General features: G+C 35.6%; 1 protein-coding gene across 1 annotated transcript in view; it reads left to right on the top strand.

The window, feature by feature from the left end:
• The window catches only part of LOC150104475 (LIM domain kinase 1-like), a 390,472-nt gene that overhangs the window by 89,905 nt on the left and 283,158 nt on the right, over positions 1–17,409 (top strand). Inside the window, exon 6 of the mRNA XM_090395560.1 lies at positions 13,240–13,333. Within this exon, the coding sequence (XP_090251686.1) occupies positions 13,240–13,333 (94 nt within the window). The remainder of the gene's footprint in view (positions 1–13,239; positions 13,334–17,409) is intronic.

Below are 17,409 nucleotides of genomic sequence, written 5' to 3'. Positions count from 1 at the left end.
TTTCAAAAAATAAAAACTTTATAGATATAATTTTTTCTGATAAAGTAAAGAATTATTTATTTTTATTTTTTTTTCAAATATATGAACAGTGTTTGTTCAGTTTTGCACATTTGCTTAATCATTTGATAATTTTTATGTTGGACTTCCATGTCATCACTGACTGATCTAAGTGGGATATCATTTTTTGACGTTTGAAGAATTTATAATATGTTAGAAGGTAGACACGTATTTAGATTTAGTGGTGAGCACTGAAGGAGGAACAGAAATGGTTATAAAAAATAAACACAAAAAGCCCAACTTGTTTTCAATACAATATAAAAGATATGGATAAGTAAAAAAGTAAATCTCAAGACAAAAGTAGTACAAATATAAAAACTTCTGCTATATCGAATCTGAAACCTGGAGATTAACCAAACAGAATTGAAATAAACTGCAGATTTACATAAATAGATGTCTTAGAAGTATATCAGGAATGTACTGGCCCAATAGTATTTCAAACAAGACATTATAGGACAAAACAAATCAGTCTGACATCATAACAGAAATAATAAAGAGAAATTGGAAGTGGATAAGCCACACAATCAGAAATACATCAAAGCAGAAACAATAAAAAGAAAATGGAAATGGATAGCCCCACAATCAGAAATCCAGATAAGAATATAACAAATACATCAAGAAGGCTCCCACTGAAGAGACCTCAATAAAGGTCAAAACTAGTCTGGGTAGTGGCCCTTCCCTTAATGCATAACATTATACATGTCCGGAAGGAGATGTGTTTTGCATTATGGGAGATACTGAGATAGGAGTGATGTTATCTTTCTCCACCTTTGCAACAAGTTGCCCGGTGTTGTACCACCTTACCCCAGTCCTGAAGATACTTTCAGGTGCAAACTTTGTTTGCTCACACTTAGATAAAGGATTAAACTAAATTTATTACAAAGTATTTACTATGTGTAATCGCATAATGCAAATCAACTTGATCAAAGTATCAGATAATCCTTATCATATTCTCAACACTATCAATATTTTCTTAGATAGTTCTTCATGGATCACAACCTTGTCTAGTTTAATTTTTTTTTTCCCTGTTAATTTGACTTCCCTCAGGTTTGTCTACTGGTCTTTCTACAATTAGATTACAGTTTAGTTATTAACAGTGTCTATCCAAAACCTGAACTGATTGAATCAGTTAAATAACCTTGAAATGGTGGCCTTTATCTATGATTTCAATGAAAATCATCATCCATAATCCATGCATTTTGTCCAACAATGTAATTGGAGACAAAGAAATATTACATACCAAGCAGCTTTGGGCAGGGGGGAGTCTAAACTTGCTCTCAGCTTGTATAAAAAGAGGCAGAAAACTCACCAGTAGAACCATATATTTTGAAAGGCAAAAAAAACAAAGACTAAAACTTAACTCTTGCATTAGGATGCTTTAAGATCCATCATAAAAAGGCACTGATCACCATCATCATCACCATCTGCAAATCCAAATGAACCAACTCCTTCATTCCACATACCTGTTAAGTTGCCAAACGGTGTGCCACCTTTAAGGTGGCACACCGTTTGGCAACTCCTATAGGTAGAGATGACCTTGCTAATGCTTCTGCCTGGTATCTCCACTTGGGCCTGGCTCCCACTGAAGAGACCTCAATAAAGATCAAAACTAGTCTGTAGTGGCCCTTCCCTTAATGCATAACATTATACATGTCCGCAAGGAGATGTGTTTTGCATTATGGGAGATACTGAGATAGGAGTGATGTTAGCTTGCTCCACCTTTGCAACGAGTTGCCTGGTGTTGTACCACCTTACCCCAGTCCTGAAGACACTTTCAGGTGTAAACTTTATTTGCTCACACTTGGATCAAGGATTAAACTAAATTTATTGTAGTCTAACCAAGTGAAAAATAAACTTTTAAATACTTTGTAATCACGTCATCAGTGGAACTGAAAAAGGGAAGTCACATTTTTGAAAGTGAAATTAGTCTTGAGAGAGACAAATTGAAGGAGATAACAGAATTTGAGGAGTATTGGAACAGCAAATGAGGATGGTAGAATTGGGAAGGAAATTTTGAGTCTTTGAGAACTGCAATTCCAAATATGTTTCAATTTTTACTCTATCTGAGACTATGGCAAACTCTGAGTGTGCCAACCTGGGAGAAAAAAAAAAAAAAAACAGCATAATTGTGTTCAGGCCAAAATATGCTGCATTAAACATCAATCAAAAACAGTTTGGATGTAATTGACATCATCCTCCAATCATGCAGTCACTGCAAAAGTTGTGTGGGATAAAATCTGGAAAATGAAGGATACTTGTTGAAAACACTACTTTTCTTTCCCTTAACATAATGGATGTGAAGTTGGTGAAACCAAAGCAATGCAGACTCTGGGAGAAAACTTTTCTATGATCCCAACAAAAACTTTATATCTTGCTGAATTTTTTTTACATAGAACAATAGAAACTAGCCGAATAATCATCTATTTGTTGAGGAGGAACTGAAAAGAGCACTCTTGCCAGGCTGTGTAGATCAGTCATCTTACACATGCTTATTCTCTGAGAGCAGATAATCAAGCATTTGCCTTTACCATATATCTTTTCCTGTTGTGGTGTCAGCACTTCACTCGAAAGAAGAATACGCATTTTACTAATCTGGCTGAGCCATATACAATTAATGAATCCTTTGGGAACAAAGATTCTTTATAATTAAGTTTGTGAATAGCACATATCAGGTTTGTAGTGGGCATTTTTGAAGTAAATAAAATCCCTCTATGTTATGTGGAGCAGTATGCAATGGTCATTGATTGTGTGTGTGTGCTCTATATGTAATTATTTTATTTTTTATTATTATTATTATTATTTTAACACCTCCAGGGAGTCCTAGGACTTAATCGAGGAAACATCGATTTTTATAAAATAATAAAACATTGTTACCCATTATGTGAAGAAACATAAAACAGCATGTTTAGAAACTAAAATGCAGATTTTAAGAAATATTTACTGGACAAAGGCCATGTGGCATAATTATTGGAGTTGCTACATTTTACTTTTAAAAACAATTATAAATCTTTGTTATCATAATCAAATTCCTGATATGTGCCCTTAGGAAGTGTATAGGATATTTGATAGTGCTATATGAAAAAGTTACGCTATCACTAACTTCCTATCTACAATTTTCCTCCAAATTAATCTTTTAGCTCTCAAAACTCCAATATTATCATATCTTATATTTCTTTCTTCTAAGGCATCCCTTACTATATCAATCTATCTAGTTCTTATTCTTCCTCTATGTCTTTAACCTGGCAAAGAACACTTGTTTTGCTAACCTTTCTTCTCATTCTGTTTAATTCCATACCACCTGAGATTAGCTCTGCTAGCACATTCCTGATTTGACAGTTTGAAAATTTGACAATGCTATCATTGTCAAATTATTGATCTGATCTTCCCTTTCAGTCGTTTCTGACCATAGGTGACTTTGAAGGCATTGCCCACAAAGTATTCCTGGTGAGATTTTTACAGGGTAGTTCATCATTGCTTTTCCCAACTCCCCAATTTTATCCAGGCTTGGGAACAGCATATGGCTGGGACATATTCATGACTGTAATCCATGTGTGTTCATGGGACCGGTTTGCCTGTTCTGGGGGATGAAAACCTGAGTTTCTGGGTGAAAAAAACCCCCCTACCTCTATTGTATGAGACTGGCTAACTCACCTTTATTTGAAAGAGACCAGATAAAGATTCCTCACGTCACTGATGGGAATCGAACCCAGCTCTTACGAACCAAAGGGCTTCGTCTATACTGACTGAACCATGGAGGCTCCATCAAATTCTTTCCAGTTTTAAATTAAGTTGATAAAATTAAGAATTGTGTGGGAAATTGTAAGGACCTTTCTGTTTCTAAATTAACATGTATACATAGTAACATTATTATGCATTATTATTATGGTAATTCAGCAACAGATTCCAAGAAACTAAACTAAAGAAACAACTAATACTTTTGTGGAATACCAATGTCCAAGCTTCAACAAAATTTCTTGCACAACTTCAAGCCATACTGGAGCAAGGAAGATATCAGCTGAACTTTGGTATTTAGTGGGAATGAAATATGCTATTCTGGAAATACTTGCCTTCCAAAACTTTCATCTCTGAAGAGGAGAATAAGGGCATCCTAGTTTAAAGCAGCTAAACACCATTTGACACTGCCAAGGCGTAAATACTTATGGGAATAAGAAGCTGTTGTTTACCAGAAATGGTGCTAAGTGCTATGAAGGATTTTTCCAAACTTAACTTGCCTGTAATATGGAAACATAATCTGTTTCTTTCTTGTTATCCAACATTATTATAAATAACAGTTTGGAACCTTAAGGACTTTTGTTACTGGATAATGCTCCAGGACTTCAAACCTTAGGTTTCATTTCAAACATGCATTCCTGCCAAAGTGGCATTTCTTTCATCAAACAAACTTTGCTGCTACAGCCATTGAACCTCGTAGCCGTTGAACTCAGTCAATTGACTGAGTCTAATGACAGGCAGCAACACTTGATCAAAGACTCCTGGGAAAATAAAATTATCAAAGCAATCAGCAAGGCCAGGGTTGAATGGTATTTGGTGGCAAATGAAGCTCAATGTTGTTAAACAGCATAGTGGAGTAGAATGTGAAATTCCTGCACAGAAATTGTTCAAGAAGTCGATTTATAGATATTCAAGACATTGAATAGCTGTGGCTAAACACTAACAAATGAGAAATTCCTAGAATAAGAAACAGTTAACTTCAAATAATGAAGAGGTCCCCTAGATTCATGCCTAATTGTTTAAATGAAATGACTAACGCCATAGATGTGTTATAAAAAATGGTTCTGATTTTGGACACAGCTGCATAGTGAAAATATCCATTTTAAACTCTTTAAAGTTTTACGGTGAGATGCTATTTGATCATAAGAAGAAAGCAAGATAGTTAATTCCTAGATATATTTTTGAGGAAGCTTTTGAGTGAACTGTAGTAGTTGTTCATTGCTGTTTTTCATGCTAGATTTTGAGTTTACTGCTTTACTTGACTTATGCAAAGTTTCTTTATTATTATTATTATGACATCAACCTCTGTTGGAGTCATCAGACCCATTGTGAAAGTTCACTCACCCAACAACATATTTATCATATTGATAAATTACATTACTTTAATCACAACTCTATAATCAACATTCCAGAATCCTGATATTGCCTTGGTTACTCATCCCTTGACCCTTTCCAATGTTTCCACATCACGATGAAAACTGAGTAACCAAATCTGAGCACGTTATTCGAAGTGTGGTCTGACCAGTGCTTTATAATCCTTTATTCCTGCATATCACTGTGTTCCTTATCATATCAGCATTGTGATGTGCAGTGGTATTTTAACCTTTGATAAACTAAGATTCTTATAACAAACTAAACTAAACATCTAATTTGTGAACTAAGGTATTACTATACATTCAGGCAGATTTTGTTGGAATTGGAAAAACTGAATGAAGCAAACTTTTTTACAAAGAAGTAATGTGTATGGATATATTTGATTATAAACATCTTTTTGTATGTATATATTGCCAGTATTTTAGAAATCGACTCACCCACTTGCCACAGGTGAGTTATCAGAGGCGAGTGGATTTTCAGCATCATTCTAAATGTATTTGAAATATATTCAATTCTTTGCATAATTTATGCTTTTTATTTTAAAACTTCATCTCATTCACTGTCAAGTTATTTGATCATGACATTTGGTAGCTTCCAACAAATTTATTAAAGAAGTTTTATTTCCAGAGAGTTGGAATGAAACTTCTGGATCTGAAATCCTTAATTCAAACACTACAGCATTCCATTTTAAAGAACCACAAACAAACCAACAAAACAAACAAAAAAAACTTTCTATGTTAGTAGCCAGTGTACTCTAAAAGTCATAACATAAACCAATTATCCTTTTTCCCATCCTTTTATCTCCTTTAAGATTAAGAATTTTTCTTTCTATGTGGCAAAAGATTTCATACATATCCACCATTCAGTTCCAAAAATCCTGATTTCTCACAGTATTATGGTGTTCTTTTCACTCCACGCATGCTCCATTACGTGTTACGCTTTTGGTTTTTGTTTCTGTCATGAAAAGAGAGAAATCAGCCGCCATTACATAGTATGGTTACTGTGCTATAGTAAGATCATCATAAAACAAGTAAGTTTTTCATATCATGAAAATATATTTAAATTAAGTTACAATCATCCTTTCCAATAAATAAATTTTATAATCAAATCAACAGATTCATTTAATTCAGTATTAACCTTGCACATATGTACAGTATTCATGATATATGTAATAAAGAACATATCATTTAAAAAAAAAAAAGTGTTTTTCTCATCATATAATTCATTAACAAAATAAAATGGTAATTATAAACAAACTAAAATTGGCAATTAAAGCTTTTAGTAAATCTATATTGATGGCTGAAGAATGAGATGCCTGGAGAATGTTGGCATTGGGAAACTTTCAACAGAGAAAGATGGAAACAAATGGAGAGGCCTGTAGCCAAAAATGGTTATAAAAAGGGCTTTGTAGAAGTACATCTACAGGGTGTTCGGGATAAATTTGACAGTTTCGTAAGGAAAAAGAAAATCTTCTTTGTATCTATTAAATTTAATGAATTGACAAAAAAACATTACAGGCAGAGTTAATTACAATACTATCAACAAAATTTACTCAAAATAACCACCATTAGCATCGATCACAGCTTCAATTCTGCTTCGGAACCTCGAACAAGCTGATGCTACAGTCTCCCTGGGAAGGGCCGCAAAAACTGTTTTAATTTTATCCATTAACTGGGCTTTTGTATTACTGGAAGTGCGATTGGTGTCTTTTTCAACTTTTTCAACGCCCCATACAAAATAATCCATGGGGTTAAGGTCTGGGGAGTTTGGAGGCCAAACATTTGGACTGGTGAAGTCGTAGAAATTTTCAGACAACCATTTTTGACTTTTCCCAGAGGTGTGGCAAGGGGCCGAATCCTGCTGCCATACATACGGCCTACCATTGGCTACCCTTGTTATCCAGGGCTTGACTACAGTTAGCAACTCCACGAACAAAGCCCGAATTCCAATGCCAGGGTTCTTCAACACCTGTTCCTGCAGATTTGCGAGGAATTCTGCTGTACGAACGCAATCAGATCGTCTGCTAGGAATCTTTCTTCTTGCTACATCCTCGTAGTCACCATTGCAAGTCTCTAGTTCATGCCTGATTGTTTTTACTGTATTCAGGGAGCATTGGGCAGCAGTCGTAATATCCTTTGGCGGGCACGAATCATCATGATACAAGTTATTCTCTTCCATGATTCAGGTGGGTTCCAGCTATCCATCGTTTCTGACATCTTGTATATGAATGAAGAAGGGTCCAAACTTTTAAATGAAGAGAAGTGTGTGTTAATACATGTAACTTACGGAAAAATATAATTAATTATAAATATGTCAAATTTATCCCGAACACCCTGTATATGTATACATATATCTTATTATTCCAACACCTTTAACTCTTGAGTAGATGTGTAGTTGTAATATAGTATTGCTGTAAGCTTATTTTCACAGCTCACTAATGAATTAACTTAGTGTAATGAAACACAATTAAAAAGGTTTTTAATACTGTTATTTAAAAAAAAAAATTCAAATTATCTTGCAAAGACAAATCAATGATGTGACTGAGTGCATCATGAAAAGTGAGTCTGGCTCCACAGCAATGTTACCTACTTTTTCTTTTTGTGAATTTCATTATTATTTTTTTCCTATTAAATTAATGTTTATGGATAATTTATATAATTTCACTCTTCGTTATTAACAGTAAACGAAAGAAAACACAAACAGTTGTGATGAGCTGTGTTGTAACATACATTTTAGGTGCATGTTAAAAGAAAACATGTTTCTGTGTAATTTCGTGTAATGTAGAATGAAAATTAAAGAATGTATTACTTTGTGTGAGAATTAAAGAATGTGTTACTTTGTTCATCATCATCATTTCCCCAAGTGGTGTTCAGGTATCTATTGCAGCACTACATGATTCTCTCTTCTTCTTCTCTTCTTCGAGTTGAGTCTTCCATTGAGCAGGATCTTCCAGTTTTCTCTATTCCTTGCTGTTCGAAAAAGTTCCTTATATATTCTGCATCCCGAAATGTTCTTTATTAATTTCAGCCAGGTAATTCTTGGTCTTCCGGGTCTTTTTCCAGTTGGAGTATTGATTAGGACATTAGGAAGTCTGTCTGCATCCATGTGTACAGTGTGGCCAAACCATCTCGGTTGTTGTTTTCTAATTTTTTCTATTATTGTCTTTATACAATAATTCTTGTTTGACTGTGCTGATTCGTTGTACTGTGCTATACTGGTTTGTTTTTTTTCCTATCCAACTTACTGCACGATTACCCTGGCATTAGTATGGTGGGGTTTCATAGACCCCAAACATATAGAAAGAAATAACTGTGACACCGCCACCTTACTAACGCCGGGTTAAGTTTATATTATTATTAATCTCTTATCACAATTTTCCTCAAATTAGTCTATTACTTGTAAGCACCCCAATATTATCATATCTAACATTTCATTCTTGTAAGGCAGTTTTGAATGAATCAATCCACCTATATCTTGGTTTTTCTCTGGGTCTCTTTCCTGCCATCTTGGCAACAAACACCTGTTTTGCTAATCTTAGTGGCCCAAACCACCTTAGATTAGCTCTGTTTACACATTCTTGAATACTAATAGTGTCAGGTTCCTTTCTAATGTCTTCATTTTTAATATGATTCTGCCATTGATGCCATTAGTTCACTCCCTTAATTTTTCTCAGAACCCTCATATCTGTGGTCTTTAGTCTTTGATCAAGTGCTTTATTTCTAACCCACCTCTCAGATGCATAACTTAAAACTGGTTTGAACACCGTCTTGTATACTGCTAATTTGGTGTTTTGACTAATTTCTTTCTTATTCTATATAAATTTATTCAGCTAGCTACCCACTCTACCATCTTTACTTATTCTGTTGACTATTTCCAGATTTAACTTTCATGTCATCTTCATTATAAACTGTGCCTAAATAGCTGAAATATTTTACTTGTTTGTAGGATGTCCATTCAGAATGCAGCTGAAGTTTTCTGTGCTCCTGCCTATTTTCATAGTGTTGGTCTTTTTATTGTTGATTTTCATGCCAAATTTGTTACAGCTAGAGAATCCTGGAGACTTGTGTGTAGATGTGTTTAGGAGTAAAACATCATCTGCATAAATCATAGAGCTAAGTTGGACATCTCCAATTATAACATTAGGCCTAATACCACTTTCTTTCATAATATGATTCATATAAATAATGAATAAGAGTGGAGATAATGTGAATTCTTGTCTTATCCCTGATTTCACATCAAACTATCTTCCTGTATTTCCTTCAGTTCTAACTGCTGAATGACAACTTAAATACAGATGTTTAATTGATGATTTAACACTACAGTTGTGTTTTGAAAAGTTGTTCTCTGTGATTGTAGGTATTAGTAAGACCTTGGCTATTAGAATCAGACATACTGACGTATCGAGTGTCAAGGGTACAGTATTTTTAGGAAGGATAGAGAGGAGGGGACATGCTGCTAATGTTATCAGATGACTTGAATCCAGTTAGAGTTGAAACATGTTTTGAAAAGTTTTTCTCTGGGCACTTTGTTATATGCTTTGTCCAGATCTACAAAACTTAAGTACAGATCCTTGTCATATTCCCACGATTTCTCAGCTGTTTGTCTTGAAGTGAAAATCTGATCTTGACAACTTCTATTTGGCCTGAACCCAGCTTGTTCTTCTCCAAGTTTCTCTTCTACAATCTTTCTCAGCCTCTTTTCAAGTATGCTTGTATTATAAATTCTACATGTATAAGGCATTAAAGAAGAATAGAGATCTGCAAGTTGTCCAATTGTGTCAGGCAGATTGCAGACAAGACTATACAAAAGAACAAACAGGTAGATTGTTATGTTTGTACATGAATGCTATGAGTATCAGAAACAAAGGGGTACAGTTTGTTGCCTTAGTTAATATCTTGTGACCTCAGATTGTAGGTATCAGTGAGACCTGGCTATTAGAATCAGGTATCGAATGTCAAGGGTGTAGTATTTTTAGGAAGGATAGAGAGGATAGGAGAGGAGGGGGGTGTGCTGCTAATGTTATCAGATGACTTGAATCCAGTTAGAGTTGAAACCTATGATTGTAGTGCTACCACTACTAACAATATTTCATGTGGTAGTGAGATTGAAGCCATCTGGTGTGAGGTGGAACCTAACAAGATCAATTACATAGTGGGGTATTGTTACAGACCTACTGGATCATTTGCTAGTGATGAAGACAATGAGTAATCATAATGGGTGACTTTATCCAAATATTGATTGGGTAACAGTAGAATCTCAAGAGAAGAATGAAAATGCATTTATTGACTTGTTGCAGGACAACTTCCTCAAGCAGCGTGTGACAGAAGGAACTCGAGGTCAAAGAGTGTTAGATTTCATTTATAGTGTCAGAGGGCGTTTCAGTTAAAGACGTAACTATTCTGCCTCCAGTTGGTGACAGTGATCATGCAGTACTCACTTGGGAAGTGACTAAGTTTATGAATGTTCCATTCAGAAAAGGTTATATGCTGAACTACAAAGCAAGAAATTATGGCCAACTGAGGAGTATGCTGAGTTCAGTGGAATGGGATCAGTTGCTGGATGGAAAGAATATTGACAGTGCATGGGAAGCATTTAAACAATACTTAAATGATGCAATATCAGAATGTGTCACGAGCGTTTGAAGAATAAATAGGGTAGGAATCAAATGGATGTGTAATCTTATTAAACAAGAGATTCATAAGAAAAGAACGATGTGGAAGGAATAGCGTGTGCATAAGGATGACATCAGTTACGAATGTTATAAGCAGCAGCCTTGAATAGTCACAAGTGTTGTATGAAAGCAAAAAACTGAGTATGAAAAGAAACTGGCTCTATTTGCGAAGGACAACCCACAAGAATTCTATCGATATGCTGCAAATAAAAGAAACCCTTCTAAATCCAGATGGCGTGAGGATTACAGATGCAGAAGAGGTTGTTCAGCTAATGACTACCCATTTTGTTAAAAGCTATCAACTTTGTGTATGCAACATTGAGCTCACTGCTACCTCTTCAATGGAAAATGGGTGTCAGTTCAATGTCAGTAAATGTAAAATCATTCACTTCGGCATGATTAGATATTCAATGTTGTATTATATAGGTGGGATTATGCTAGAAGAAACTGATGAGGCTAGGGATCTTGGAATGTTTAGATAGGAAGTTGAAGTTCAGGAGCAATGTGGCAAAGATTGCAAATACAACTAAAAAAAAATTGCATTTCTGAAACAAATGTTTACATGTAAAGATTAGGTTGTAATTTTGCCTTTTTCCAAGGCCTTGATAAGACCTCACTTGGACTATTGTGCTCAGGTCTGGTTTCCTGGTTTCTGATATACTGGAGTGAGTGCAAAAATGAGAGTGTTAAAAATGATATCAGGATTGTGGAATACTTGCAAATTTGTAGACTGCAGACACTAGCAAACAGGAGAAAGAGGGTTGATATGATTGAGACTTACAAACTTCTGGAAGGTTCATACAGGATTTCAATTTATGGAGGGTGTGGAAAGGACAAGAGGGCATCCTTGGAAGCTGAGAATGAAGGCTGCAAAGAAAAGGGGATGAGGGCTAGATTTTTCTCTCAGAAGGTGGTGAGTGATTGAAATGGATTGCCATTGGATGTTGCGAGTGCAAGCAGTGTGAATGAATTGAATAAGTATGATAGCTGGGTGTGTGTAGTATGCGGCCTTCCTCGATGAGTCTCTAACTCCCTGGAGGTCTATCTTACTAATAATAATAATAATATCTTACCTGAAATACTTAGTAGAGAAATTCCTCTATAATTCTCACATTCAGCTTTATTTCCTTTTTTATAAATGGTACTATGAAAACTATAGTCCAATTTGGGAATTCAACCTTGTGAATGATGCAATGTACCCACTGCAAAATTTTCATACCTCCATACTTAAGCATTTCTGGTCATATATCAACTCTAGCCACTTTCCACATTTCAAGTTTTTGTTGGCTTTTTCTACCTCAAGTGTTGATATGTACTCCTCTTTGCATTCCCCTTAAAATTTTTCTAGTTTGGTTCTGCCACTGCTTGGTTCATTTAACAATCTTTCAAGGTAATTACTCCAGACATCTAGGATATCCTTATCTTCGGTTTTCATATCACCTTTATCATTTTTGATTCATTTTACAGTACTCTTTCCTCCATTTCTACACTTCTTCAATAGCCTCCAGAACATTTTTCACGTTCTTGATATTTATCTTCTATATACTTATCATAAGTTTTCCTATGACTTTTGTTTAGCTACTTTTATATATAGCTTAGCTCTCTTACATTTTTCTCTGTATTATTTTATGGCATCTGCTGACTTATTTGCTAGTAACTTTTGGTATGCTTTCTTCTTCTTTTCCAGGACTGCTTCTTTAACTTCTTGTCCACCATTGTGTTCTTATTTTTCTATCTTTGTAGACAATTTCACCACATACCTTGCTAGGAAGGTATGTGGTGAAAAACTATGAAGAAAACATCAATCGATGTTTTCTTCATAGTTTGTCAATGAGACTCCAAGGTTTGGTTGTTGTTTTCAAACTGCTGCAAATTTTTTTCAATAATGTTTGCATAGTTGAGTCTACAATTTACCTATAAAAGCTGCTCAACTTTAATTATTTTTAAAACTTTCTTACATACTGTTCTTTTCAACATGATATCTATTTTTATCCTGCTTAGTACTAAGTAATGGTCACTTCCAATTTCGAATCCCTTGTACACTCTTGTATCCTGAACCAGCCTTATGATGTAGTCGATGAGGCTTTTCTTATTTCTTGTGTCTTCTCTCCATGTGAACTTGTGTACATCTTTATGTTGAAACATGGTATTAGCAATGACTGGCAATATCTTTGAAGAGTAGTTTAAAATTGTACTTCACAGCCCCAAATGACAGTGTTCTGGTAAAGAACCTCTTCTGCCATAGCTACTTTTGCATGTATACACTCCAGATCTAAGCTCAAAACAGTATTCTATATGAATGATATCAGTATATCAACTGATCTGTTAGTAATTTGAGTACTGCATGTATCTTTACGTTATATCAATTTTTTATGGTATATATCAAATTTGTTTTGCGTATTTAGATTAGACATGAATCAAGATTTGATGTCATTGCACATAGGTGACCAGATTCTCGAAGTTAATGGAAAACCTGTTAAAAGTCAGTCAGTGGAGGAAGTAGGTTTTTTTGCATATGTTTTTTATCTTCAATTTTTAAGCTTTAGTTTGTCTAATAACCTGTGATGCATTAAAATGATATTATAATATTTTTTAATATTATAATTATTAATATTAATATAAAAATATTAATAAAGTTAGTTACTGCAAATCTATTTAAATATTACTGATTTCTTGTATAGCCTCGCTGGCTTGGTATCAGTTGTGCCTTTAGTTGGATAGATCTGGATTTGAATGCTATCTAGGATGCATAGAACCTTTAAAATCTTTTCAGGTGAAGTGAGTTAGCTGGTTTCATATGGAGGTTGTATTGATTTTCTTATTGTAAACTCCAGTTTTTGTTATGTAAATCAAGCAAGCAGCCACAAGAGCACACTCCATTGACAGACATTATACACTTTGCATATAGGATTAACCACCTTTTCAGAATTTTAAATAGGTTTCAAAGAAGCCAAGTTACTTGCTGACCATTGAGCTTAATGCATAAGGGAAGATAAGTAATTGATTTCTTAACAAAGCAATTATTAAGTTATATATAAGAATACTACAAACTTTTAGGAATTTGCCTTTATATTTTAATTAAAAATTAGTAAGATAGGAAAAATTTATGTTCATTTCAAATAACAATGTTCTGTATAGTATTAGGATTAGGGAACACAAGAAGGTGGTAGTTTTCTGCTGTATGCCTATCAAAATCATCGATAGCCTCAGGCCAGATATTTGTGTTGGTTAAGGGTGAATATTATTATTATTATAAAAACCTCCATGTAGTCAAAGACTCATTGTGGGAGGTCCACTGTTATACACACAGTTTATCATACTGTGCCTTAAATATATTCACTGTCTCTGCACACACCACACTCTCAGGCAAAACATTCCAATCACTCACCACTCTCCATGCAAAAAACCTGCTCCTCACTCCCTTGCTCACATCCTCCTTATACAGCTTCCAGGAATGACCTCTTGTTCTCCTGCTATCCTCACCCATTCTGTGCAAAACTTCCCCGACATTAATCTGGTAATAACCACTTAACAGCTTATATGTCTCAATCATATCCCCCCCTCCTCCTTCTATCCACCAATTTCTGCAAATTGCATTTTGTCAATCTGACTTCATACTCTACATTCCAGAGACCAGAAACCACCTTAGTCAATCTCCTCTGAACTTTTTCCAACGCAATTTCATCTTTTTGAAAACCAGGTGACCAGATCTGTGCACAGTAATCCATATGTGGCCTGATCAAAGCCTTATACAAAGGAATCATAACATCCTTACTTCTACAAGTCAATGTCCTCCGCATCATTCCCATTATCCGCTGTGTTGTCTTCACTATTTTAGTAACATGTCCCTGAAATTTTAGGTCCTTGTCTACAATCACTCCCAGATCTCTCATTTCCTCTGCCTCTTCCAAGATATTCGCACCGATTGTGTACTTTACATCCCATCTCTGCTTTCCAAATTTCAAAACCTTACACTTTGAAACATTGAATTGACATCCCCACTTATTTACCCATTCAGACAGTGTATTCAAGTCCTCTTGCAAAGCTACAGCATCCACTCTACTTTTGATAGCTCTACCCAACTTTGCATCATATGCAAACAACTGCACATCACCATTCAGACCTCTCCAGATATCATTTACATACAAATTAAACAGCAATGGACCCAAAACAGACCCTTGAGGTACACCATTAGTAACTTTCCTCTTCTGGGATATCGCTCCTCCATAGACAACTCGCTGATACCTATCAAACAACCAATCTACTGTTCAGCCTCATCCGTTCCAATTTAATTACCAGCTTGTCATGTGGCAATTTATCAAATGCCTTTGCAAAATCTAAATATACCACTGTATATGCAATACCCTTATCCAACGCATTTGTCACTTTATTATAAAAAGTAAGCAGGTTGCTAAAGCACGATCTTCCTTTAGTAAAGCCATGCTGGCCGCCAAAGAGTATTTTTCTGTTGTCAACTCAATTCTGAATCTTATTCCTAACTAACTTTTGTTGAAAGTTTTAAAAGGATTAAACTAAATTTATTATATCCTAACTAACTTCTCTAATACCTTGACCACAACTCCAGACACACAGACTGGTCTATAATTCAAAGCCTTACTCTTATCACCTCCCTTATGAATTGGAACAATTTTACCCTCTTTCCACTCTTTTGGAACTTGACCCAGTGAGAGACTCATGTTGAAAAGATATACAAAAGCTGTTGTTAACTCTCTGGCACATTCCCTCAAGACGCGTGGTGAAATAGCATCAAGTCCCACAGCCTTATATTCATCAAGTCTATGCAATTCCTCATATATCTCCTGTTCACTTACTAACAGTTCCTCCTCCTCCACCTTTCCCACTGCTTTTAAGTTCTGCATGATGCCACATTCACAAGAATGAAATACCTTTAGAAATTGCTCACTAAATATCTCAACTATGTCCTCCGCAGCGGTTATCATTCCTCCGTTTTCACCAATCAATCCCATCCTACCATAATCATTCTTTCTTCTACTGGCGACATATCGAAAAAACTCCTTAGGATTTTTTTGGCCACTTTAGCTAACTGCTGCTCATACTGTATTTTTGCTACCCTTATCAAGCTAGTCGCCTGCTCTTTGTACTTCTCATGCAACTGGTTGTTATAAATACTCACTTTGTGTTTCTTCCATAATACCTTCTTCTTCCAGATTGCATACCTTATCTCTTGATTCATCCATTTTACACCCTCTCTATTTATCCTCTTGACCCTTGGAATACACTCTGATATTGCCTCCACCAAATAGTTCTTGAGTATGGCCCAAGCAGCATTGATATCCTTTCCATCCAGTTCCTCTTTCCAGTTTATTATCACAAGCTGTTTCCTGAGCTTTTCGTAATTACCAGTCTTATAATTCCACATATATCGCTTTCTAACAGACATCCTCGAATGACTGGTCACCCTGCACGTGATCACCTCGTGGTCACTCTCAACAACTGGTCGAAGATTTGACACCTCATTTATAATAACATGATCTGATGAGATGATCAAATCCAATACTCTTGATCCTCGTGTACCCTCCATTACGTGCTGCCTAAAGTAATTATCTTTCAAAAATTCCAAAAATTCATTTTCTTTACCCCCAGATGCAGTCTCTTGCTTCCAGTCTATATTACCATAATTAAAGTTGCCCATAATGATAACTCATTTATCATTGTATAGGCCAATTTGCCTATACATTTCCTTCTCATTACCCTCCATATTACCAGGTCTATAGCAACACCCAACTAAATATTTCATCCTGTTTACTTCTACCTCACACCATACCACCTCAAAGCCGTGACCACTATTTGTACCTTGCAATTCCACCTTATAATTCCACATATCACAACTCATCTGCTGCCATCAACAATACTCCTCCCTTTCTTCCCTGTCAATCTTCACGAAAAATATCATATCCATTCATCTCTATTCCTGTCAGGATGTCATCGTCATCTAACCACGTCTCACTTATACCAACAATTTTGGGGCGAACAGACTCGAGCAAAGCAACAATTTCATTCCCCTTATTTCAAATACTTCCAGCATTAGTGAATAAACATAAGAAATCATTACTGCTTCTACAAGTCCTAAGAACATCACTCCTACAATGTGACTCTTCAATACCTTCTCCAGTCACTTCCTCTATATTACCACCAATTCTACAACTTTCTTCACACCTAAACTCTTTCCACCCATCCCAGGCCATCTCAATCTGTGTTTGTCCGCTTACACATTCACGTCTGAATTCAGCACCTGCATGTTTCATAAAGTTTCTCCCCGTCCACCCTGACTTCCCCCCGTTTCCCTGTTCGTGTTGTACCTCCACTCATTTACTTCATTCATAATATTCACCTCCCCATTTGCAAGTGAACAAATACCTCTCCCTACCTTACTTTTTTGCTCTTTCGCATCACTTTGCACCACCTCAGATATATTCATTACAGTCATTACTTCTACTGTCAGTAACAATCTCTCCAGCAGACTCACACCAAAACCATTTAAATGCAGCCCATCTTCTTTATACAATTCCATCCGTCCCTCAAATTCCTCCCAC

The sequence above is a fragment of the Typopeltis vanoorti genome, chromosome 7, assembly GCF_054136105.1.
Source record: "Typopeltis vanoorti isolate ZY-2024b chromosome 7, IOZ_Tvanoo_1.0, whole genome shotgun sequence".
Taxonomy (NCBI): domain Eukaryota; kingdom Metazoa; phylum Arthropoda; class Arachnida; order Uropygi; family Thelyphonidae; genus Typopeltis; species Typopeltis vanoorti.
This window is presented reverse-complemented; position numbering and strand designations above follow the sequence as displayed.